At 48.6% G+C, this 26,003-nt stretch overlaps 1 protein-coding gene and 1 long non-coding RNA gene across 2 annotated transcripts in view; both read right to left on the minus strand.

The window, feature by feature from the left end:
- LOC142803553 (uncharacterized) overlaps positions 1-26,003 on the minus strand; it is a 171,798-nt gene that overhangs the window by 103,526 nt on the left and 42,269 nt on the right. The window contains exon 2 of the long non-coding RNA XR_012894165.1: positions 632-806. This is a non-coding gene — a long non-coding RNA (uncharacterized LOC142803553). The remainder of the gene's footprint in view (positions 1-631; positions 807-26,003) is intronic.
- The window catches only part of LOC142802679 (uncharacterized), a 40,153-nt gene continuing 37,248 nt past the window's right edge, over positions 23,099-26,003 (minus strand). Inside the window, exon 3 of the mRNA XM_075887648.1 lies at positions 23,099-23,197. Coding sequence (XP_075743763.1) covers positions 23,099-23,197 — 99 coding nt within the window. The remainder of the gene's footprint in view (positions 23,198-26,003) is intronic.

A 26,003-nucleotide genomic window follows, 5' to 3' on the forward strand; every position in this document is an offset into this window, starting at 1 on the left:
TTCAGCGCTAGCCTGCTGTGCAATGCCAGAGCACAACGCGAAATAGCGTCGCATAGGTGAACAGCACCACAAAGAGCCTTCAAAAAATCGTCACAACAGAAATGTTGGGAAACTTTTACTGTATTTAATTGTTGCCTCGAAATAATTTCATTTCATCATAACAATATAACTGAGTGATTACTGTGGTGAACGAAAACTTCATTTGATTTGTTCGTTTCTCCAGCGTGCAGGCACAGTGAGCACTGTCGAATGAAGGGGGGGCTTAGCCCCCCCCCCCATTTTCTGAGTGTGGGGGGTAGCTAGCGCCCTCTTTGCTCCCCTGGTTAATAGCCTATGCGTGAGCACCAGAGTATAGGTGCTAGACAGGGACATGTGTATGAATTGTGAAACTGTCATGGGTTGGCTAGAAAATTGTTCACACTTAGAAACTTAAAAATATCGGATGCTAATAATTTTAGGTAAAGTAAGTATTTAATTTATGAACATCAATTGCCACATCAAGAAAAGCCAGCAGCGAAAAATACGTATCAACCCTGTTATTTTTGGCATATAACATGCTTTTTCATTAAGCGTGAAGCCACTGTGCATGCTTGGACAATGGCGAAATGTGTCAGCAAGCATTTTTTCTTACCGTGTAATGGAGCACAAGGACAGTGCTGCAAGTAGACACCAAATACCGGAAAGAGAGTGCATCGTTTGTGAATTTTAGCCAAATGTAGACAAACTGGATGGGGTCTTCGGCTAACGCAGCACAACCCAGGCGCACACTGCCTTGTGTGATCACAACTTTGCTTGAAAAATCTTCGCTGCAATAGAAACGCAAATGTTCGTTTGTAGAAAACTACACTTGGTAAAGCACGGGACATTGCACTTAAGTATAATGACTTGTAGCTTTGACGTTGAAGAGCAGGAGTTCGAACAGACAGCAAAAAAATCTATTCGGTGAAATTCTGTCACACAAAAATTCACTACATGTAGATGAAGTGAATGATGATTGAGGAGCTGTTTCGTAGAAGATACGGAAAACTCGTGTATCCTCAGTACAAATTGCTATACCGTTAGCATCATGCAAATACGTCCCCACAAAGCCTCCGTACCATTTATCATACCGTCTTATAAGTACGTCTTAAGAGCGTTAAATACCCATTACACAGGGTGTTTCAAGAAATGTGTCTAATCTTCCTTAAAAAAGTTACAGAAAGAAGGTATCTGCGTCCTACTTACGGCGCTGTCTTCCTGTAGAAGAAGGCATCTTGAGATGGGTACAAACAATAATAATGACAGTAAACGAAGAAATCAGCACAAGTAATTTTTAACCAGTGGTAATATCCGGTCGAGTCAAATGGGCGTATACAAGCTCTTGCTACGAATAGTCTGTCACCACATTAAAATTTTGGAAAAGCGGCCACTGGTAATCACCGAGTAGCGATGCAATGAGCCTAATTTACCTGATGAAACTGAAACCAACGCACCAAACAAGGCATCTACCATTCACTTCGACAACACCATTAATGATGACAATGTTTCCCTCACATTGGTGGAAAGAATAAGCAAGCGTCGATAAGCCACGTCGAAGCGAAGTGTCTAAATTGACGGTTGATAACAGTCTGTTTCTTGCCTACTTTGGCATTAAGGTCACCCATCAGAATAGTATACTGTGTGTTTGTTGTATCACCACCTGAGCACCATTCAAATGAGACAATGAACGCGTTAGCGCTGGAGTACTGTAATGAATGTCACGCTAGGTTGAGCACGGGGAGGGAACTCTTCATTCAAAGAGCGCATATTAGCGCGTAGCAATGGTTCACAATTCAGCCGTTGCATAGCGCTTCGTGAGGCATCCCATTAAGACCGAAACTGATCAGAGGTCATGAGATGCCCGATACCGAATCACCTCCCCCTAGAAGGAAAGGTGATGTAAACTCTTGCGTACTTTACAAGAGAGCGTGAATTAATTACACAAACATAGCGCCACAGTATGCAATCAATGTTGTTTAGTACATTAGACAGTGGCAAGGCCCTGAAACTATGACATATAGTAACATGCGTAAGATAGACTAGTAAAATTCAATAAATATTTGGTGCACATGACAATTTACCATAACAGATAAAAATACCTTGTGGAAAATAAAACAATAAAACAGCATTATACCTTAGTTATCACATGGAATGTAGAAGTATGCTTAAGGAACATAATATTGTCACGGGGTCGTGACGTGGCCGAAGACAGGAGACTTTGTGTTAGAATTCAACTATTTATTTGGGCGAACCTGTGCCCGGTAAACGGAAAGTTCTAATACAGTAGCAGGGACTGATACAAAGAGAAGTTTATTAACTTCAAACTAAAAAAAAACTCTTTAAATCATTTTATACATACAGTGCTTGTTTAGACACCCCTCTTGTGCACTATGGGGCATACAAACTCCATTGTCCATAGAGGAAACTAGCGGCACATACACAGACAGCGGCGAACGGAGCGTCACCGTTGATCAACTACTGACAAGCGGCGAAGCGCGTCGGCATTTATACTCTTGCCGTTGAATGTTCTAGCGTTATCGCTGGCGGTGGCGTAGGTTCCAGAATAATCTGTACCGTTCGCAGAGTGAGCGTGATCTTATCGAAATGATCTACTACAGTCCGGAAGCTTCTCGAAAACTGCAGGCGCGGTTTACGCTGAGAATTGTGTAGTGTTTTGGGACGATAAAAAAAAACCTGGGAAATGGAACGTGGCATTGCCCCCCTCTGAAAAAGGCATCGTCCCGATGCTCTAACTAAAGATTAAGGTGCAACAGTAATGCAAGATAGTAGAATGATTAAATTACGATCCAATATTATAAAAAAAACACTGTTTCAGTTTTTTAAAGCGCATGAAACGGCTTGAGGCGCGCGACATGGACGACTTCAGGCCACGATCGGCGTGGTTGAGAGTTCGTAATGCCGTCGAGGACAACCTCGTAATCAAGTGGGCCGAGACGTCGAACCACCCTGTATGGTCCGAAGTACCGTCACAGAAGCTTTTCTCTTAGTCCACGTCGGTGCATCGGCGTCCACACCCAAACACGTTCACCGGGCTGGTATTCCACGAAGCGTCGTTGAAGACTGTAACGGCGGCTGTCGGCCATCTGTTGATTCTTGATACGGAGACGCGCGAGTTGTCGGGCTTCTTCAGCGCGTTGAAGGTACTCGCTCACATCAAGGTTTTATTCGTCGGTGACGTTGGGTAACATGACATCGAGCTTCGTTGCCGGGGTCCTTCCGTATACCAATTTGTATGCAGATATCTGCGTCGCTCCTGCACTGCCGTGTTGTATGCGAAGGTCACGTAAGGAAGAATGGTGTCCCACGTCTTGTGTTCGACATCGACGTACATTGCCAGCATGTCGGCGATCGTCTTGTTGAGCATCTCAGTGAGGCCGTTGGTCTGCGGGTGGTACGCTGTCCTCCGGCGGTGGTTTGTCTGGCTGTATGCCAAGATCGCTTGAGTTAAGTCGGCAGTAAATGCCGTTCCTCTGTCGGTGATAAGAACCTCCGAGGCGCCGTGACGTAGGACGATATTTTCGACGAAGAGCTTAGCTACCTCGGATGCACTGCCTTTGGGAAGGGCTTTTGTCTCGGCGTAGCGGGTGAGGTACTCGGTAGCTACCACGATCCACTTGTTTCCGAAATCCGACGTCGGGAACGGCAACAGTAGGTCCATACCAATCTGCTGGAAAGGTCGGCAAGGTAGTTCAATTAGCAGCAGAAGTCCCGCTGGCCTTGTCGGCGGCGCTTGCGGCGCTGACAGTCCCGGCATTTCCTCACATAACGAGTGACGTCGGTGGTAAGACGTGGCCAGTAGTACCTTTCTTGTATCCTCACGAGCGTGCGAAAAACAACGAGGTGCCCGGCCGTCGGATCGTCGTGCAGGGTCTGCAGGAGTTCTGGTCGCATAGCTGAAAGCACCACAAGGAGGTACTTAGCTCGAAGCGGTGAAAAGTTTTTTTTTTGTAAAAGACCGTTTCGCAGGAAGAACGACGCAAGTGCGCGCTTGAATACCTTCGGGACTTCGGTGCTGCCTTCGAGGTATTCTATTAGGTCCTTAAGTTCCGGGTCGGCCCGCTGTCGTTCAGCGAACTCGTCGGTTGCTATCGTTGCTAAGAAGTAGTCGTCATCAGGGTCGTCGGGTGGTGGTTGGTCGACAGGCGCACGAGAGAGACAGTCGGCGTCGGAGTGTTTCTTGACGGACTTGTAAATGACAGTAATGTCATATTCTTGAAGTCTCAGGCTCCATTGTGCGAGGCGACCTGAAGGGTCCTTCATGGTGGCTAGCCAACACAAGGCTCGGTGGTCGCTCACAACTTTGATGGGCCTGCCGTAGAGGTAGGGGCGAAATTTCGACATAGCAAGGATGATGGTGAGGCACTCCTTTTCTGTTGTGGAATAATTGGCTTCTACTTTGGATAGCGATCCGCTGGCGTAACTAATAAACCTTTCAAGTCCGTCAGCCCTCTGCCCAAGAATGGCGCCAAGACCTACGCTGCTTGCGTCAGTGTGTATTTCTGTCTCGGCGAATTCGTCGAAATTGGCAAGTAACGGATGTGTCTGGAGGCGATGTTTAAGCTCCTGGAAAGCGTGTTCCTGTGGCGTTTCCCACTAGAACTCCACGTCAGCCTTGGTAAGGTTAGTGAGAGGATCGGCGATGTGGGCGAAGTTTTTCACGAACCGCCTATAATAGGCGCACAGGCCCAGAAATCGGCGCACCACCTTTTTGTCAGTGGGTGGCGGGAAGTCGGCGATGGCAGCTGTTTACAGTGGATCGGGACGAACTCCAGACTTCCTAATAACGTGCCCTAGAAGCAAGAGCTCCTTGTACGCAAATCTGCACTTTTCTGGCTTCAGTGTGAGCCTGGACGTCTTGATGGTTTGAAGTACAGCTTCAATGCGCCGAAGATGCTCGTCGAAACTCGAGGAAAACAAGACGACGTCGTCCAAGTACACAAGGCAAGTCTGCCACTTCAATCCTGCCAGTACTGTGTCCATAACACGTTGAAAAGTTGCAGACGCTGAGCAAAGACCGAAGGGCATCACCTTAAACTCGAAGAGGCCGTCCGGTGTTATAAACGCTGTCTTGTCTCGGTCTCTTTCGTCGACTTCGATTTGCCAATAGCCAGTCTTGAGGTCAATTGACGAAAAGTACTTGGCGTTGTGGAGCCGATCAAGTGCGTCGTCTATTCGTAGGAGAGGATACACGTCCTTTCTTGTGATTTTGTTCAGGCGGCGATAATCGACGCAGAAACGTAGGGTCCCATCCCTTTTCTTCACTAACACCACGGGGGATGCCCATGGACTCTTGGACGGCTGGGTGATGTCATTCCGCAGCATTTCATCAACTTGTCTCTTCATGGCCTCACGTTCACGTGTCAAAACCATGTACGGACTCTGACGGAGTGGCCTGGCATTCTCTTCGGTTATGATGCGATGTTTCGTGATTGGGGTCTGCCGAATTTTTCATGATGACGAAAAGGAATCTTCGTATTGCAGGAGCAGGGCCTTGAGCTGTTCTTGCTTATGGTTCGGAAGCCTGCGATTGATATCGAAAGCTATGGGAGGGGCTTAGTTCCTCTGAGCAGGTTCCGCAGAATCGGGGAGGGCAAAAGCACTGGTGGATTCGACAATTTCTTCGATGTATGCGACCGTTGTTCCTATGTTCACATGCTTGTACTCATTGCTGAAATTCGTGAGCAAAACCATTGCTTTGCCTCCCCGCAGCTCTGCCATTCCTCTTGCGACGCAAATGCTTCGGGTGACCAACAGATGGTGACTGCATTCAACGACACCTTCCAAGTCAGGTGATTTGGGAGCGCCGACTGAAATAATGGCGCCTGAGCGAGGCGGAATGGTGACTTGTTCTTCCAGCACATTCAAGGCAAAGTTTCCTGACGGCGTGCGCGGCGGTAGTGCTTCTTCTGTGGATAACGTTATCGACTTTGTTTTTAGGTTGATAACGCCACCATTGAGGCATAAGAAGTCCATGCCAAGGATGACATCTCTCGAGCAAAGCTGTACGACTACGAAGTCTGTAGGATAAATACGGCCTTTAATGGTGACTCTCGCTGCGCAGATTCCTGCAGGCGTTACGAGATGACCTCCGGCTGAGCGGATTTCAGGGCCTTCCCAAGCTGCTTTAACTTTTTTTACCTTCACGGCGAGCGACCAACTGATGACGGAGTAGTCGGCTCCAGTATCGGCGAGAGCGGTCACACTGGCGCCGTCAATAAGAACGTCAATGTTGCTAGTTCGCCGTCTCGCATTACAGTTAGGGCGTGGCGTCAGCTCACGGCTGCGTCGGCTTGTTCCACTGCTTCCATGTTGCGTCGTCAGGCCACCTTCGGTAAGTGAGGTTTCGCCGTCAGGGCTTTGCTTGGCTGGCGTTGTGTCTGGAAAGCTCCGTCACGGCGTCGTCGTCATCGGAGGATCTTCGGTAGTTCGTCGCACAGCAATTGCATCTACATCGGTTGCTGCCCTTAGTTCCCCGGATATGGGCTAAGAGACCGGCCCCGCGTTGGGCCAGAGTACTGCCGACGGTGCGATGACGTGCGGCGGCTGGGCGACAGCGAATGGCAAGGGGTTCGTGATGTCCACTGAGTTTCTGTCAGGTAGTCGGCGATGTCACGTGGCCATTCTCCTGTCTGTGGACGCGGTGCATTGACAGTGAAGCCACGCAGTCCCATCTGTCGGTACTGGCAATGGCGGTATGTGTTTCTGGCCTCACCGCAGTAGTAGCAGAGCGGGCGGTGGTCAGGGATGCGCCAGACGTCAGTATTCCTCGGCGCACTTCGCTGTGCCGTTGGCGAATGGTAGGACGTCGGTGGGGGTTGTGGCGTCTGGCTACGGAAGTGCGATGGGGCAGCGTTTTGGCGTGCGCGTGGAGGAGGGGCGTGGCGGCGGGCTGCCGAAGCATAGCTCATGGCTTGCAGCTGAGGCTCTTGAGACTGAGGAATGCCCAGCGATTGCTGGATCTCTTGGCGTACGACGTCTGCGATAGATTCCACGTGAGGCTGCGCTGAAGTAATTTTCGCAGCTCTTCTCCCACGATCGCTCAGATCGTCTCACGCAAGTCAGTGGTTCCAAGCCCTTGAATGCCAGCGTAGCTTGTATACGAGAAGCTAAGGTTATATTGCCGCGTACGCATCTCGAGCGTCTTCTCCATCGTAGATGCTTTCGAAATGAATTCAGCGACCGTCTTTGGCGGGTTTCTGATCAGCCCGGCAAAGAGTTCTTGCTTTACTCCTCGCATGAGCAGACGGACCTTCTTCTCCTCGGACATGTCGGAGTCAGCGTGGCGGAAAAGTTTAATCATATCTTCCGTGAATAGCGCCACGTTTTCGTTTGGCATATGCATGCGGGTTTCGAGAAGAGCTGCGGCCTTCTCCTTGCGCACCACACTTGCGAAAATGGTGAGGAACCTGGCGTGAAAGACGTCCCACATTTTTAGGCTTCGCTCTTGATTCTCGAACCAGGTCGGAGCAGCATCTTTTAAGGCGAAATACACATGCTGGAGCTTGTCATCGTCTGTCCAGTCATTGAAGGCGGCGACGCGGTCGAACCTTTCGATCCAGCTTTCCGGGTCTTCCAGTGGCGAAACGCGGAAAGTTGGCGGCTCTTTGAGTTGTCGGAGCAGGAGTGGTGCAGGCTGCACGGGGGCGGTCATTGTTGCAGTAGTTCATGTCTGGATCCGGGTCGGCCTGGCTGCTTCAGGAAGGGGCCTGTGCTCTGGTTGTAGTCCCCTCTGCCTGCGGCTTGTTCGCTGTTCAGGGTTAGCGTCGGTGTCTTCTTTGCCGTTTGGGCTGCGGTCGCGGCTTGAAGGGGGCGTCCGGAACATCAAAGAAGCAGCACCTCCACCAGATGTCACGGGGTCGTGACGTGGCCGAAGACAGGAGACTTTGTGTTAGAATTCAACTATTTATTTCCCCAATGCTATTTACCGCGTGCTTACAGGAGCTTATAAGAAGCCTAGAATGGGAACAGTTAGTAATAAGAGTCAATGGAGAATACCTTAGTAACCTGCGCTTTGCCGATGACATTGCATTGCTGAGTAATTCAGGGGACGAATTGCAACTCATTATTATTACGTTAAGTTTTATTGGCGCAAGGGCATCTAAGGCCAAAGAGCGCCAGTACAAGTGTTTCAATTCGGTTATTAGTTTAAAAATTAAAACAAATGATTAAAACATGAATAAATAATAAAACAAATATCTACGAATCATTTAAAATGCAGTATATTAAAAAGAATGTCACCTTGTTTAAAAAGGAATGTCACTTTGCTAAAACCTTCATTTTGTTGGCTGAAATCTGTGCTGATAAATTAGTCTGCAAGGCCCAAGACCCTCGCAGCTGAAGTCCTTGCCTGAGCAAGAACTGCGAAGGCTAAGACATACTTTTTATGCACCAGGCAGTTCCTCACACTTGAGGCGCAGCTGGTGCCTAGGATGGAATGATATCATTGTTAAAAATTTCACTTTTGCAAGATAATGAAGAAGTCTCTTAAGGTCGACCACTGCATCAAGTGATAAAAACAGCGCTGGATGAAGTGGGATATGATGTCGATAGAGCTCCCTGAAATGGGTCAGTCGTGCTTGGTGAAGCACAGGACATTGTATGAGAACATGCACAACGGTTAGACTCTCTCCACAGTGTATACATGTAGGTGGATCAGTGCCTGTCAAAAGGTGTTTATATGTGGCATAAGTGTGGCCTATTCTGAGCCGTGTTAGAGTGACTTCAGCGAACCTGTTGAGTTTTTGGGGGATAACTTTCCTCAGCTGGGGTTTTACAAGGCGGAGTTTGTTGTCAACTTCTCTGTCCCATTCCGCTTGCCAGTGGTTGCGTAGACCTCTACGTACAACAGGTTTTAGATCTACACCCGGAACAGAGGTTATATCTATGGTTTGCCGACCAGTGGCTTCTCGTGCATTCTTGTCCACTATTTCATTGCCCGCAATTCCAGAATGACCTGGAATCCAGCAAATAACAATAGAAAGTTTTAAGTTGCAGGCTGCATAGATTTCGTTAAGGAGCTTGTTGAAAGTAGGGTTCTTGCTGTACTTGCCACAAGATAGGGCCCTGACAACACTTAAAGAATCTGTGTACACTATAGACTTTTGTATCTTGTGTTGTTTAATGTGTTGTATAATAAGCAGGATACCATAGGCTTCCGCTGTGAAAATGCTGGTATGTGTATGCATGGTTCTGGTGTCCGAGAACTTTTGTCCATAGGCTGCACAAGATACAGATGTTTGAGATTTTGAGCCATCAGAGAAGAACGCGGTTGAACGATATTTGTGTTCAAGGGCCAAGAAATGTTGCTGAATAAGTGCACTTGGACAATTTTCCTTTATGATGTATTTGAAAGACCAGTCACAAGTGACTGGACATTGCTGCCAGAGAGGGATGTGTTCGGTATGGTCACTTTCCGCCAAGTCATTGAAGAAAATTGCAAGTTTTTCTACTGCAGGTCTTATTGCCAATGGAAACGGTGGGGCGATAGAAGGATGGTTTAGGTATAACTGGGTAGTAGACACATCGTTCATAAGTGTTTTACATGGGTGCTGCTTCAGAGACATGATCTTAACTGCATAGTTGACTCCTAGATACGTGCGCTGATAGTCTAGTGGCCACTGATCTGACTCTGCATAAAGGCTTTGAATAGGGCTGGTACGGAAGGCACCAAGTGCCAGACGGATACCTAGGTGGTATACAGGGTCCAACATTTTCAGTGCTGTCCTTGAAGCTGACTGATATACTATGCATCCATAGTCTATGCGTGACAGAACCAGGCTTCGAAACAGAGATATGAGACAGTGCCTGTCTGTTCCCCAGGACTGATGCGATAAAATCTTTAAAAGGTTCATGGTCTTGAGACATTTTAACTTCAGCTGTTTTATGTGCTGGATGAAGGTGAGTTTGGAATCGAAAATTACACCGAGGAATTTTTGTTCTTTCGTGATGACTATGTTTTGTCCATTCATTAGTATGCAGGGGTCAGGATGCACACCTCGTCGTCTCGAGAACAGCACACTAGTAGTCTTGTCAGTGTTAAACTTAAAACCATTCTCGTCAGCCCATTTTGCAAGTCGGTTAACACCTAACTGTATCTGGCGTTCGCATACAGTCAAGTTACACGATTTGAAACTAATTTGAATGTCGTCAACGTATAGAGAGTACGATATCGCAGGTGGAATAACAGAGCGAAGAGAGTTCATTTTAACTATAAATAGTGTGCAGCTTAATACTCCTCCCTGCGGCACTCAATTTTCTTGAAGAAATGTGCGCGATAACACAGTACCTATTCTTACACGGAACTTCCTTTCAGACAGGTAATGTTTTAAGATGGTAAACAACCTGCCACATATTCCGAAAGACAGTAGATCTTGCAAGATTACGTATCGCCAGGCAGTATCATATGCCTTCTGAAGATCGAAAAAAACAGACAGACAGTATTGATTGTGTACAAACGCGTCACGTATATACGACTCGAGGAGGACAAGATTGTCGGTTGTGGATCTAGCTGTACGGAAACCAGACTGGCACGGGTCCAATATGCCATTGTACTCCAAGTAATAGACCAAGCGGCGGTTAATCATTTTTTCAAACACTTTGAGTAGGCAGCTTGTGAGGGCGATAGGCCTGTAACTATTTACCGAAGAGGGATCTTTGCCCTGTTTAAGGATTGGTAGTACTATTGCCTTTTCCAAGCAGAGGGTATTTTGCCGGTGCTGAAAATCTTGTTGTAAAGAGCTAAAAGGCAGTTTAGGGTTTCATCAGGGCGATTTTTGATCATTTCATAAGTAATTGTATCAGAACCAGGAGCAGAACTTCCACAGGAACCAAGGGCGAGCTTCAGTTCATATACTGTTAGTGGTTTATTGTATCCGTCTGATCGAGGCTTGTTCCGGCACAGAGGTACACTTTCAGCTATGCTTTTGTGGCGTAAGAACTTAGTGGTATAGTTTTCTGAGCTTGACATTTTCTCAAAGTGTACGCCAAGAGCGTTTGCCTGTTCTTCTATTGTATCACCGCAGTCATTCACCAAAGGGAAGAAATTTGGGCCTTGTCCTTTGAGTTTATGCACCCTATTATAAACCTTGCTGGCGTCTGTGTAGGAGTTTATTGAGGCTATATAGCGTGTCCAGCTTTCCCGTTTGGCTATACGGCGAACACGCCTGCCATTCGCTTTGCAACGTTTAAAGGTTATCAAGTTTTCTGCTGTTGGGTAGCGAGAAAAAACCCTCCATGCTTTGTTTTGCCGTTTTTTAGGAATTTCACACTCCCGATTCCACCATGGCTTTGCGTTCACCTTATCATTCCTGGACTGCGGTATGCACTTTTTTGCACAAGTAAGAACATATTCCGAAATATAGTTGGCCATCTCTTCTACTTCCAAATCGTCTACCTCTTCGAGGTGTAGTGCACATAGCTCTCTGAATTTCACCCAGTTTGCAACATGAAAGTTCCACTTTTTGGGATAAGACGGCCGGTCATCCGGTTGTTTTGTTGCTAAAAGAGTTGGAAAATGGTCACTTCCATATGGATTAATAATAACTTTCCAATCTAAGTAAGGTAGGAGTGACGGTGACCCAATGGCTAAATCTATGCATGAATATGTATTGTGTGTGGTACTGAAGTATGTTGGCTCTGCCTTATTGAGCAGGCAGGCTCCGGATGCGAGAAGAAAGTTTTCTATTGCACGACCTCTCGCATCACATTTGGTATCACCCCATAGCAAACTGTGAGCATTAAAATCTCCAATTAACACATATGGTTCTGGAAGCTGATCAATAAGCTTTTCGAACTCTGTTTTATTGAATGGTTCGTCAGGGGCTATGTAGATCGAGCGGATAGATATAAGACGGTTGAATAGAATAGCGCGAACAGCCACAACCTCAAGAGAGCTTTGTAGCACAATGTGCTGGCATGCTACGCTTCTTTGTGTAATGATGGCCACACCTCCAGAAGAGAAATTGCCACCATTTCGATCTTTACGAAAAACCACATATTGATTCAAGAAATTCACATGAGTCGACTTTAAATGAGTTTCTTGAACACAGAACACTTTTGGCTGATAGTCATTAAGCAAGTCTTTGATATCATCTAGGTTTTTAAATAGGCCTCTGGCATTCCACTGTACTATTTGTGTGTCCATTTTAGGTGTATTTTGTGTTCTGTGCTCAAGGATGGAAAGTAAGCTCACGGACCCTTTCCAGGGGCCGTGACACGAGATTTTTCTTTTTTGGATCGGTCGACAGATTCGCGCCGATCCTTAGGCGCTGGCTGCGCCCTCACGCTCGGTGTTGTGTCTATTGCCTCTTGCGAGGCGCTGGACACGCGCTCTTGCGAGCGCTGCATTTGTTTTGAGGGCCTCGCCTCTAAAGACAAGGCCTTCGCGGCCCCCAGCCCGGAGGCTGGTGGGTCCTTCTTCAATGGCGGAGCAGCACTGGCTGCAACCGCCGAGGGGGCAGAAGGCGTCACCGCCGGCGCACTACGCGTGTGCCAGACAGGCGCCGGGGGCCGTCGTGGCGCTGCCCCCTGACGCGCCACTTCGGCAAAGCTGGTTTCTGGCAGGTAGGACACCTGCCTTCGTGCCTCCCTAAATGAAATGTTTTGTGTTACCTTAATCGTGACAATTTCCTTTTCTTTCTTCCAGCTTGGGCATGACCGTGAGTATGCGGCATGTTCCCCGTTACAATTCGCACAGTGAGGAGAGTTTTCACAGGCATCAGATGTGTGTTCGTCAGCACTGCATTTCGCACAAGTTAGGTGGCCTCGGCAGTTCTGAGAACTGTGACCGAATTGCTGGCATTTAAAACATCGGAAAGGGTTCGGTATATATGGCCTCACTCGGAGCTTGATGTACCCAGCCTCAACGGAGTCGGGCAGTACACTTGAATTAAAAGTAAGTATCAGGTGCTTAGTCTGGATTTCTTTGCCATCACGCCTCATCCTAATTCGTTTCACGTTGATGACATTCTGTTCGCTAAAACCCTCCAGGAGTTCAGCCTCCGTCAGCCCTAACAGGTCATCATCTGAGACAACACCACGGGTGGTGTTCATGGTTCGATGTGGGGTTACTATTAATTTGGTATCTCCAAATTTCACTAGATTAGACAATTTTTTATATTGTTTCTGGTCGCGGAGCTCCAACAGGAGGTCACCACTTGCCATTCTCGATGCTTTATAACCTGGGCCAAAGATTTCTGTCAAAGACTTCGAAACAAGAAAAGGTGAAATTGTTCTCACTGGTTTGCCGGGTGTGTCAGCGTGGACAACGTGAAATCGAGGAAAGGATACTCTCTGGTGACCATAGAACTGGAAGACTTCATCGGTGTGCCCTCTTTTCTGAGGGCTATCAGGGAGTGGGGGGAAGGAACTAGCCATAAGAAAAGGTTTCTTTTCGGCAGCGGTGCCAGCCACCCACCATGGAGTCCTACAAGGGGACGCTGCAGAGTCTGGAAGCACAGGCCCTGCAGACGCCAGCTGTACACCACCACTATAACCGAATATGGTGTATCCAAGGTAGGATAGCCACACAGGGTTAACCCTTGCCGCCAGGAAACACGGAAGTCAACGGAAGAGAGTAGAGGACAGGAAAGATTTAAAGTAAGAGAAAAGACGAAGATGTGAGGGGGAGACAGGAAAAGGCGACTGCCGATTTCCCCTGGGTGGGTCAGCCCAGGGGTGCCGTCTACGTGAAGCCGGGGCCAAAGGGGTGTGTTGCCTCTGCCGGGGGGCCTTAAAGGTCCAATCCCCCAGCGTCGGCTCAACCCCCCGGATCCCCTTTTCCCCGGACACGGCAAAGCCACGCACGGCTAGGCGTGGGAGGGAGTCAAAACTCCCCCGTTAGCTCGGGTCCGTGGTGTCGCTACACACCAAACGCCTACTTGCGCAGGCGCCCCTGCGGGGGAATTGCAACTCATGATTACGGAGTTAGACAAAGAGACCAGAAAGGTGGGTCTTAAAATTAATCTGCAGAAAACGAAAGTAATGTACAACAACCTCGGCAAGGAGCAGTGCTTCGAGATAGGTAATAGTGCACTTGAAGTTGTAAAAGACTACGTCTACTTAGGGCAGGTAATAACCGCAGAGCCGAACCACGAGATTGAAGTAACTAGAAGAATAGGAATGGGGTGGAGCACATTCGGCAAGCACTCTCAAATTATGACAGGTAGATTGCCACTATCCCTCAAGAGGAAGGTATATAACAGCTGTATCTTGCCGGTACTTAGCTACGGAGCAGAAACCTGGAGACTTACAAAGAGGGTCCAGCTTAAATTGAGGACGACGCAGCGAGCAATGGAAAGAAAAATGGTAGGTGTAACCTTAAGAGACAAGAAGAGAGCAGAAAGGATTAGGGAACAAACGGGGGTTAAGGATATCATAGGTGAAATCAAAAAGAAGAAATGGACATGGGCAGGACATGTAGCGCGTAGACAGGATAACCGCTGGTCATTAAGGGTAACTGACTGGATTCCCAGAGAAGGGAAGCGGGTTAGGGGGAGACAGAAGATTAGGTGGGCAGATGAGATTAAGAAGTTTGCGGGTATAAATTGGCAGCAGCAAGCACAGGACCGGGTTAACTGGCGGAACATGGGAGAGGCCTTTGTCCTGCAGTGGACGTAGTCAAGCTGATGATGATGATGATGATGATGATGATTTATTTGGGCGGACCTGTACCCGGTTAACGGAAAGTTCGAATACAGTAGCAGTCTTGGACTGATAGCGGCGAACGGAGCGTCGGCCGTCGATCAACTACTGACAAGCGGCGAAGCGCGTCGGCATTTATACTCTTGCCGTCGAATGTTCTAGCGTTATCACTGGCAGTGGCGTAGGTTCCAGAATACTCTGTACCGTTCGCAGGGTGAGCGTGATCTTATCGAAATGAGCTACTACAGTCCAGAAGCTTCTCGAAAACTGCAGGCGCGGTTTGCGCTGAGAATTGTGTAGTGTTTCGGGACGATAACAAAACCTGGGAAATGGAACGTGGCAATATTTGTAACGCGCCGGTTTTTCGTGGCGTCGCTTGGGACAGCACCATGCAAAAAAACGAGGCAAAGGATTCACCGATAGACCCTTATTCATCTCGGAAGATTTTCAGCCTTGGGGCTCACCTTCATGCTCATTGTCGGAGAGTGGTAGCAATTCTGAAATGTCTGTACATGACACATTCGTACCAGAGACATCTCCCCCCCCCCTAAAAACCTGCACTGGGGCTGTGCACGTCAGGCGTGTTATTGCAATAGCAATTGTATTGCTACTTGCATGCTGACATTTTGTGGGATGATGCGCGTGTGTGCCTGACGAAGAGGACGAAGAGTGGTCTGCGCTCAGTGTCTGATCAACAGGTCACGCCACTGCTGCTGGTTTGAAATATATTTCAACCATAGCCTCGTCGATACGGGGCTTCTTCTTTTCTGTAACATATTTCGTAGAGGTGGAACGTTCCCCATCCTCACCACGAAGCTTCGCAGTGGCCGTACCGTCCTGACTCCGGCCATGGCTTCCAATGATAACAAACCGTCACTGCCTTCAGCTGGAGCGCCAGCTACTACGTATTTTGAAATGTAACCCCCGTGATCCCAGTACGTTCTCAGCCCAGCCTGGCCTTGACGTCAACTATAGGCTCCACATGTACAAGCGCGTTAGCCTCCCTGACCGATGGGACCCTACCATGACGCTTGCCAAAGTAATCTTTTACTTGGATGGCACCTCGCGTGTATGGTTTTACGCTCATGAGACCAAACTCACCAGCTGGCACATCTTCAAGGAACGACTACGCGACAGCTTTGGATACAATTTCGGTGACAAATGTCTGCGCGACAAGAACTCACCACCCGTGTACAGTCAGCAACCGAGTCGCATGTCTTGTACATACAGGACGCAGTCACGTTGTGCCGCAATGTGGACGAGCAAATGACCCAGAGCGACTAGGTGGGCCGCATACTCAAAGGCGTCGCGGACAACGCTTTCAACTTGCTTCTTCACAACAACGTCACTACCGTCAATCTCATAATTAAGGAATGCCGCCGCTTCGACATGGCCAAAGCCACCGAGTTTTGCCCCAATCTTTGCCGCTCCCAAACACGGCTGTCAAGTTAACCTGCACCGATCTCGTTTCCACATCACCCTTGCACGAGAATGTTACACGCGTCGTTCAGCGTGAGGTTGAGGCGGACTGTCCGGCACCGTATCATCCAGTTCCACTCGACCAGGGCACCGTACAAGCACCTCCGGCAGTGTCAGTTATTCAGCCGGTCGTGCGGCGAGACATCGCTAACCTTGGTTTTTTTGTCACCTGCTCCATCTCCCGACGGGACTACAGACAAATGCCAATGAATGCACCACGCCATGACCCATATTTTCAGCCCAGACCTCACAATCCGACGGAATGGAGAACAGCAGATGAAAAGCCAAATCACCGAGTTGGCCATGTCTCCCGCTACTGCTGCAGCACTTGGACGCCCCTCCCCCCCCCCCCCCCCCGTCGGAGCCAATTTTTTTTCGACCATGCATGGACCCCCATCGTTATTCGCCCAGCCGCGAGTATCCTGCTTCCGACGCACCTAACAGCCACTCTACCGCTCGTTCACCGTCCCCGCAACGTCACCGTTCTCCCTCGTCGCAAATCCTCCGCTATCCATCGCCGACTAACTATGGATCTTCCCGGACAGAAAACTAAATAATGAAGCTCCTGGAGGTGGGGCTGCGTCAAGTGCGACTAACCCAAGTCCCCTGTTGACGCTATCTACTAATAAGAACTTGCTGAAAATGCATGTGAATGGTCTTTCTTTGAAGGCTTTAGTTGACACTAGTGCTAAGTTGTCTATAATGAGTGCTTGTCTTTGTCGCCGGCTCAAAACAGTACACATGCCTGCCGCAACACAAGCCGTCCGTGTCTCCGATGGTGGAGCTGGGGCCGTCGTTGGAATCTGTACTGCTCGTATTATCCTTGCCGGTCGCCATGTTCCTGTTTTATTTACCGTGCTCGACAATTGCCCTCATGACCTCATCTTTGAGATGGACTTTTTATCGATGCATTCTGCCCTTATCGAATGTTCCTCCAGTACTCTCTGTTTAGAAGTTTCTCTTCTTCCAGATTCTCACCCCGAGCTGTCTAAAAGCCTTTAAACCACATACTTCAGTCGGATACCGCGAAAATCCCCCAAATTCATTGAATTGGCAACACGTTCACCCATTATAGATTGTGATTATGTCGTCACGCCTATTCCCGATGCTCTCCCAGCGTGTGACGTCACTGTGCCACTCCATTGCCATAACTATGGCCTCTAACCAGACATGTCTGCCCATTATCAACTTCGGTTTCACGCAGCAAGTATTACCACACGGAATTTCAATCTCCACGCTGCGACCCTTAATAGAACCTCACGTCACCGCTTTTGCGGCAGACGCATGCCCCGATCTTTCATGTCGCCCACAGGATGCCACATCCCTCGATGCGGCCTTGCGCCCCATGATCGACCCGAAACTCAAACCTGAGCAATCCGATGCCCTGTGCCGCCTTCTGGCTTCCTACCGCGACATATTTGACATCGACAGCAGTCTACTCGGTCATAAGACTCCACCTATGTTGGTCCACTTTAACCCGTTCGCTCCGACAAAAGTCTGACACCATGCGAGGGGTCATAGGATTGGAGCCCTCCTAGCCAAACGATAGCAGGGACACGACCGAGTTATCGCCTACGCTAGCCGCCTTCTCACAGCTGCCGAGCAGAACTATTCAATAATAGACCATGAATGTCTTGCTCTTGTCTGGACCGTCATGAAGTTCTGCCCATTTGTATATGGCACTAATTTCTCTGTAATAATGGACCACCATGCGCTATGTTGGCTTTGCTCACTAAAGGATCCTACTGGTTAGCTTGGGCGCTGGGCTCTGCGACTGCAATTATATACCTATGCAGTCACGTAAATGTCGAGACGCCTACATCAGGAAGCTGACTGTCTCTCCCATTGCCCAGTCGATGAATTGAGCACTATCCCTGACACCGACACTGATACTTGCGTCTTCTACGTTTCGTAACTGACCCGCATCGGTGACGAGACACGCCGCGATGCATCCTCGCGTGCTATAATCGAGCATGTCGAATCACCAGTTTTCGGCAGATCCCATTGCTCATTCATCCTCCACGTTAGCATCCTATACTACCAAAACTTCTACTCAGATGAACCAGCCCAGCTGCTCGACATGCCGAAACACCTCCGCTCGGCAGTTCTCCACGAATTCCATGACCTTGCAACTGCCGGGCACTTACGACCGGATTCACCAACGCTTCTTTTGACCAGGACTTTCACGCTCTGTCGGAAGATACGTTGCGGCTTGTGATAAATGTCAGCGGCACAGAACACCATCGGCGCTTCCCGCCGGACACCTTCAGCCACTTGACATTTCGTCAAAACCCTTCTTTCGCGTTGGCTTGGACTTCCAGGGCCCCTTTTTCTTGTCTTGTTCTGGCAACAGGTGGATAGCTGTGACCACAAACTACGCCATGCGCTACGCCATCACACGAGCACTTCCAACAAGCTGCGCCACAGGTATCGCCGACTTCCTCCTACACGACGTGATCTTGCAACATGAAACTCCACAACAGCTGTTTACAGATCGTGGCAGCACCTTTCTATGGAAAGTCGTTTACTAACAGTCGTTTACCAGACCGGCGACAGTGTATGCGTTTGGATGCCCATACGGAAACGAGGACTCTCTGAAAAGCTCCTAAGGAGATACTTTGGGCCATATCTAGTACTGCGACGACTGAGTGATGTTACTTACCAGGTCGTCCCCAACAGTTCATATAGTACGAGACTTCGCCAGCACCGTCCTGAACTAGTTCACGTTGTGCGCATGAAGCCTTGTGAAAGATAGTGACTGCGCAAGACACTTCTTAAAGAACAGACAAAAAACTGCACTACTGGTTTAGCATCGGGGCGATGCTCATTAAGAGGGGGGCAAATGACGCGTGTGTACTGGTTAACCAAAACGACGATAAGGGGATTTGGCGGACACCAGGGAGTGGAGCTCTGGCTGATCGAAGATAAAGAAGGCGATCTTGCTGTTCGGCGGCTGAGAGTGGCTGTGTCAACGTTTATCTGCCTTTGGTTTGCGCTGTACCGCGACAATATGACAACGCAAGAAAAAAAAAACATCCCAGAAAAAAGACTCCATTGCGAGCAATCGAACGTGTAACCTCAACGTCGTGAATTCGCGGCGTTAACAACTGAGCCACCGAGAGGTACCTCTTTCAACGTCCAGACGGCAAGCTATTCATATATACCACTTACCGCTGTTGACGGACGTCTCAGGGGGGGGGGGGCTATCGTGTTTTCAGCATTATCAGCAATATGACGCAGTGAGCGCGCGGCAGCGCTCATCTCTCACGCTGCTTACAAAATACTCGTGTTCTCACCGAATCCAACGTTGTAAAAGAAGCTGGATACTTTGTTTGTAAGCCAGCAATGTCGATTTAAGAACGTGGTTGGCGATTATGCGAAAGTTGTGCAGGTCAAAATCCTGTAGTAGCTTGAAGCGTAAAGCGATAGGTGCCTAAGTACTCTGCAACAGCATGTTTCAGTGGGTGGCATTCAAGTAGAAGAAGCTGAATTTGCTCTTTCAGAACTCTGTTGAAACTTTCAACTTGGCTGTTGGCTTGTGGATAGAATAGTTCGATGAGCAAAGATGCTGGATGCCTCTTTCTAAGCGGAAAATGCCAAATAGTTGCGACTTGAACTGAGGACCGTTGTTCGTAACGATTGCCTCAAGGGAAGCATTCCGTACCGAAAATTGCTGTCAAGAGGGTAATTACCGCTTGGGAAGTGACTGCATGAGTAAAACAAGCTTTCGGCTACTTAAAGTGGTAGTCAACTAATGTACTTGCAAATCTTCGTTCGCAAGGAGCGCGTTGAAAGCGGCCGTCAATGTCCATGTCTAGCTTTTCCCACGGTTTGCTTGGCCACGGAACAGGCTGGAGGGTGCAAAAACAGGTTTAGCAGATTCAATAGATGTTTGACATACCATGCAGTTGCGAACAGCACATTAAACTTGGCTATCCAAACCAGGCCATCAGTATCTCTCTCTAAGCCGTTGTTTTGTCCTGACAATGTCTGGGTGGCTTCGATGAGCCGATTGCACAAGTGCGTCGCATAATGATGCAGGACTGGTGACACTATCTGCACGGAAAACTAAGTTTTCTATACAGGACAGCTCAAATTGGACTGCAAAGTAGGGCAGTAATTCTGGTGGCAGAGATTTCTTATCTGGCCAGCTATTAGCAATGAATTCAAGCACACGCTGCAATGCAGCAACTTCAGCAGTTGCTGCGTTTAGGTCAGCTTTGCTTATGCAAGGAGTAATGAGAGAGATAATCTTTTCTTCCGGCTCTAGACAGACTGGAAGATGTAAAGGTAAACGAGAAAGTGGATCCGCCACATCATTATATGAACACTTGCAGTACTGTACTGTGAAGTTGTATAGCAGTCTGGCACACCAGCGTGAAATGCGTAGTAGGCGTCGGCCCTCTGATCCAGCAGAAAGTGATGTAAGAGGAGCGTGATTAGCAGAGCGTAATGTAAAATGTCTACCCCATAGGTAAGCATGCCATTTCTCACAAGCAAAGAAGCATGCTAGGGCTTCACGCTCACCAGCAAATTATCTGCGGTCAGTAGGAGACAATGTTCTCGGTGCGAAAACAACTGTGTATAACTAATCACTTTTGTGCTGTTGAAACACGACACCAAGTCTTATGTTGAACGCATTAGTTGTAATGACTATGGAAAGCTTCTCGTAAAGAGTCGAATGACTGCGTTAGCAGCTAGTACTTTGATACTGCTGAAAGCCGAATTAGCTTCCTTGAACAGTTTAATGTTTGGCCTTCCGTGCCATATAACACAACATAGAACGGAGTGGTTCAACAACATCTGCATAATGCGGAATGAACTTTGAGTAATAGCCAGCAAGACCTAGAAATGAATGCAAGGTTTTACAATCTACAGGTGCAGGTTCAATAACAATAGCATGCACTTTGGATTCAAGAGGATACCATCCTCTGGCACTGACATCGTGTCCTAAAAATTGACTTTGCTTCATGGCAAAGACTTACTTGTCATTGAGTTTCAATCCTGTGTTGCTTATGTGTCATAGTACAGCTTGCAAATTAGCATCATGCTCAGCAGGCGTTCGACCCGAGACCAAAGTGTCATCTAAGTAGCCAGACCTACCTATGAAGATGTCTGGCACCATTTTCCAAAAAAGCAGGGGCAGATGCAAGCCTAAAGTAAACTCTACGAAATCTGAATAAACCATCTTGTGTTAAAAAGGTAGTTAACTCTCTACTTTATTCTGACAAGTTAACCTGATGGTATGCTGATGCAAGATCTAGCTCTGAAAAGTAAACAGCATCTGTAAATTGCTGGAGAAGTTCTTCGATGAGGAGTAAGGTCAACCCATCAACGACGATAGCTTTGTTTGGTTCATGCAAGTTCACACGAAGTCTTAAGGAACCGTTCTTTTTCTTCATCACGACTAGTGATCAGATCCAATCTGATGCTGAAACTCGTTCGATGACACCCAATTTTTCACGACGAGCAAGTTAATCGGAGACTTGTCGAAACAGTAAAGGCGATCTGCGAAGTTTGGCCATTAATAGTTGCACTCCTGGACCATGTTTCACTTCATGCATGTAGCCTTTCACCAGTCCGAGTTCCTGGGTGAAAGGGTGACGAAATCCAGATAGAGCATTGTCAGCAACTCCTAGGGTTTCTCTACCTGAAACTTGTGAGCAGGACAATGTTGCACCGTCGATGGTTTCGTGGAGGCTTTGAATGGCATTCAACCCAAGAAGTGAAGAACCTTCTTTCGTAACGTAGAATGTGATAGCAGAAGTGGTATCATTGTACCGGACGTTTTTAGAGAGGTATCCGAGGTTGGGAATACATTTCTTTGAATAGTCTCGAAGGACCACGTATAAGTCAAGTAGTCTGGTCCCTGAAAGTAGCTCTTGAAATCTTGTAAGTTCAGCAATGATATGGTCACAGCGGTGTCAACGAGGAAAGAAATGTTGGCTTGCCCAACTTGAACGATAATCTTCAGCGGCCAAGGACTGCTGGAGCGTTCATTAATGCTTAGAATTGCAACTGTGTTTGTTACAACTGTGAATTGTATTTCAGCCACGTTCTGTTAAGACGTGCTAACATTTGATGAGCGGTATATAGCGCGGTAGTGACCTCGTTTCCCGCAGGCAGAACAAGTGTTGCTGTGGGCTGGACAATTAGAAAAGTTAGCATAGTGTTGATGAGATCCGCACCTGTAGCAGATACCCGATTCAGATTGGTGTGGTCCATCCTGGTGGCTTCAAAAATTTGATGTAGTAGGACGGGAGTCGTGATGCCCGCTGTCTTACTGGCTTCCTGCCGAGTTCTGTCGGGGAGGCCGTCGGCCATATCTTGTTTTTGGTGGCCATCTTGTGAACCTGGATGTGACAGCCGTTTCACGCGCTTTCCGTACAGCTGCACCGCACGTGTCGCGACCCCTGCCACAGCAAGCGGGGGACAAATAAGCCAATTGGCGACGCCCTTTCAGCCTCTGCTTGGGTGCGGCAGATGTGCCGGCACGTGCGTTGCGGCTGTGCGGGAAGCGCGTGGAATGGCCCTAATCCGATCTTCTCAACCTCTGCGTTCACGAATTCCTGCATTTCGAGTTCGGTACATCCCCTTCGAAATTTGAATTGCATGCTGGAAAGTAAGGGTAGGACCCAGCAGCAAGAGTCGTCTTCGCACATTTTGTGCGATTATTCAGCTGAAGAGCTGATCGCGGACCATGGAGTTGGCGGAGGCGCTTAAGTTGTATTTGTTTGGCATTGCCTGTAAGGCAGAAACGTAGGCAGTAACTGATTCCCCTGGCATTTGCTTGCGTATTTGGAAGTGGTGACGCTCTGGGGCTTCATTGCTTGGAGCCTGGAGATGGTTCTCTAGTAGAGTGAGTACTGCGATGTATTCATGCTGCGTGCCTTTGTGCCGAGTCCTGCCTTCGCGCCTGGTCCTGTGCACTTCGTAGTGTCTAGCAGACATCAAGGTCCTCAACTTCGAGTGCGTTAAGTCGTACACTTTTCTTGAGAGCGGGCCGGGCAGTGTCTCTGGCGGTGACGTTGGCGTACACCTGAAAGGCATGGCGCCATTTATCCCAATGCACGGGAGCGGTGCCCTGAGTTTGCTAGAACGGCGGAGGAGCAATTGCGGAAGTCATGCTGAAACGTTAAGGCACCGAGGAGTCGCAGTAGCTAGTATGCGTTGGCGAGTCACTGGTGCCAGCAAGCATTGGCCAAACGTGCAGGGTTGGCCGCAGTAGGCCTAACACAGTTTTTTGCAGCATGAAAGTTGAGCGGTGCCATGTTAATGTGCCCAAAAACATGGCAATCTACGTAAAAAAATCGGCGGAGGATGGCGAGGTAGTACGTAAGAGGCTTACTTTATGTTCATCTTGCTACGTTAGTGCCGGAGCGCTGTAATAAACGTCACGCAAGGCCGGGCACGAGGAGGGCACTCTTTATTCAGAGAGTGCGCAGTAGCGGGTAGCAATGGTTCACAACATAGCCGCCGCGTAGCGCTATGTGACACATCCCACCGAAAGCGAAACTGATCGCAGGTCAATTAATACTCGGCACCACAGTCTTCACTTTCTTAATGGCTCACCCTACGTCTTCATAGAATTGTTCTACTAAATGATCAATATGGTTTGTTGTAGGTATGTAGTCCTGTACCGCCTTCATGTTATACCTTCTGGTAAACTTAATTATGATACTAATTGGCACCCTCTCACTAATCTATAGTATTTTTCGATCTTACCAGCGATATTTTTGTGTATGAGAAACCCCACCTCTAGTTCTTTTCTGTCAACCAATCTACGTTAGTCTATGACGTGTCCGTTCTTCGGCACTGTAAAAGCTTTACGTGTCCTCCTAACTTCACTGAGCCCTATTACATCCCATTGAAACACACTCAACCACCATGCCTGCCTACACAAGACTAGCCACAGGCGCACCTCCAGTTGAGTACGTCTCACGGAAGTTCCCTAAACATGCACCAACACCAGCAAGCTTCGGAAACTCACAAACAAGGTATTTGCACCGGCATTTCAAGCCGCATGAGAAGGCGACACCTGCGATCGTTTCCATCCGCGGAGCCTCCACATTCGACATCGAGAAAGAGCTCGCTGGCATACCACGATCTGTGACCACGCTTGTTTTTGACGTCGGTACGAGCAAGCTGGTGTCGTATGGACTAGAGGAATCTCAACCTACACCTGGAACGATCGAACGAACGATTCGTGCACCGCTTCAACCGGGACGCTCGTCAATTCAACGAGACAGTCAAGGCCTACTGCTGAAGACCCAGAAAGGTGTCATACATCGACTACCAATTCGAGCAGTTGCCACCAAGACGCTTTCTTGCTGCGTATGGGCTTCATCCGAGTTTTATGGGTGTCGCGTTAATTGCCGAAACCCTCAACAGTGCACTCAGTCGTGGAGACCTCGAAGCTACCACGGGGTGGTTGACTCAACCAGCAGCTTCCGTCAATATCCGTTCAACACAACAAGACACCTATGACAAGAACTCTGCATATCAACATACTCCAGGAGCCCCCCACCCACCCAACATCGCAGATGAGTTCCCTACGATCAGTGAAACTGTGACTCCCGCGAGCCACAAGCACCCCCTCACCATCATCAACAGCGCACCACTACTAGGGGGGAAGTCTGCTGAACAGCCAACACGCGTTCCTCCATTGCGGATGTCGAGACCAAAAGCAGTACACGACAGCACCACTACACCACTCCTCAAAGGGAAGCCCTCCGAACTACGAAACCGCGTCCCTCTAGTGCGAACCCCGGAACTGCCTATGAACACGTTCGCTGGGAGCCCAACGCCGAAATCCTCCCTACAACGACGAAGGCCAGCCGGACATAGCTACAATCTGCGCACTTCATCAGTGCCATCCCCGCACCCAAAAGAAGATTTCCTTCTGAAATGTAAGTCCAGCTCATCGCTTCCCAGTTGCAGTGCCAACTTCCTTAAAGTACGATAACTTGCTGACAAACGAATTAGACATGAAATGCATAAATCAACATTGCAAGTGTATTTTCGTGCTAGAATAGCTCCCAAGGGTATGACACTCTCCCTCACATCAGCCGCTAAAAACCTAGATAAACACGACAAAATAGCATGAAAAAATGTCCTACTTCAGACATCTCTTGAATTAAGAGAACTCGCTCTTAATCACAGTGATAAGCAGGTAAAGAAACTGGTGGCTCATAAAGAAACTGGTAAAAAAACTGGTGGTAAGCAGGTAAAAAACTGATAAGCAGGTAAGAAACTGATCAGCAGGTAAAGAAACTGGTGGGCTCGGTGGCTGTGCCACGAAACAGTCCTGTAACCCACTCCTGTTCGCCATGCAGGTGTATGCTACGCTCGTCATCCATCTACTCTCCTCGGCTTCACTCGGTGCTGCGACTGACGGACCAGCAGCCCGCGAGCCTCTGTGGCTCGACACCAGCGCGGGTACGAGTATCCAGTGCGCCTCCAACCCCAACATTCTGGCCTGTCAAGCGGCGCCCCCACCTGAGGAAGTATGGATCCTGCAGACATCACAAATTTCATCTTCATCGACATCAGCAACAGCTATAAAGCGGCGGAGTGCGGCGATGGCGTAGTGGTTAGAGCATCCGCCTCGCATGCAAGAGGTCCGTGGTTCAAATCCCGGTACCGCGCAGTTCCCAACCGGATTTAAAAAAAAATCCGCGTGTTGATGGAACTGCATTAAGAGGCCTGCGGTGCGGCCTCACCGGCAAACACCGCCGAGAACGCACTCCCTCACCAGAGAAGGATTGGCCACCCTGGTGCAGTATCTGGCCACTACCTCCCACATGATTACGTCAAATAACTCACGGCCCTCAGTCCCCAGCAGC

The sequence above is a fragment of the Rhipicephalus microplus genome, chromosome 3 (assembly GCF_043290135.1).
Source record: "Rhipicephalus microplus isolate Deutch F79 chromosome 3, USDA_Rmic, whole genome shotgun sequence".
In the NCBI taxonomy this organism is placed as follows: domain Eukaryota; kingdom Metazoa; phylum Arthropoda; class Arachnida; order Ixodida; family Ixodidae; genus Rhipicephalus; species Rhipicephalus microplus.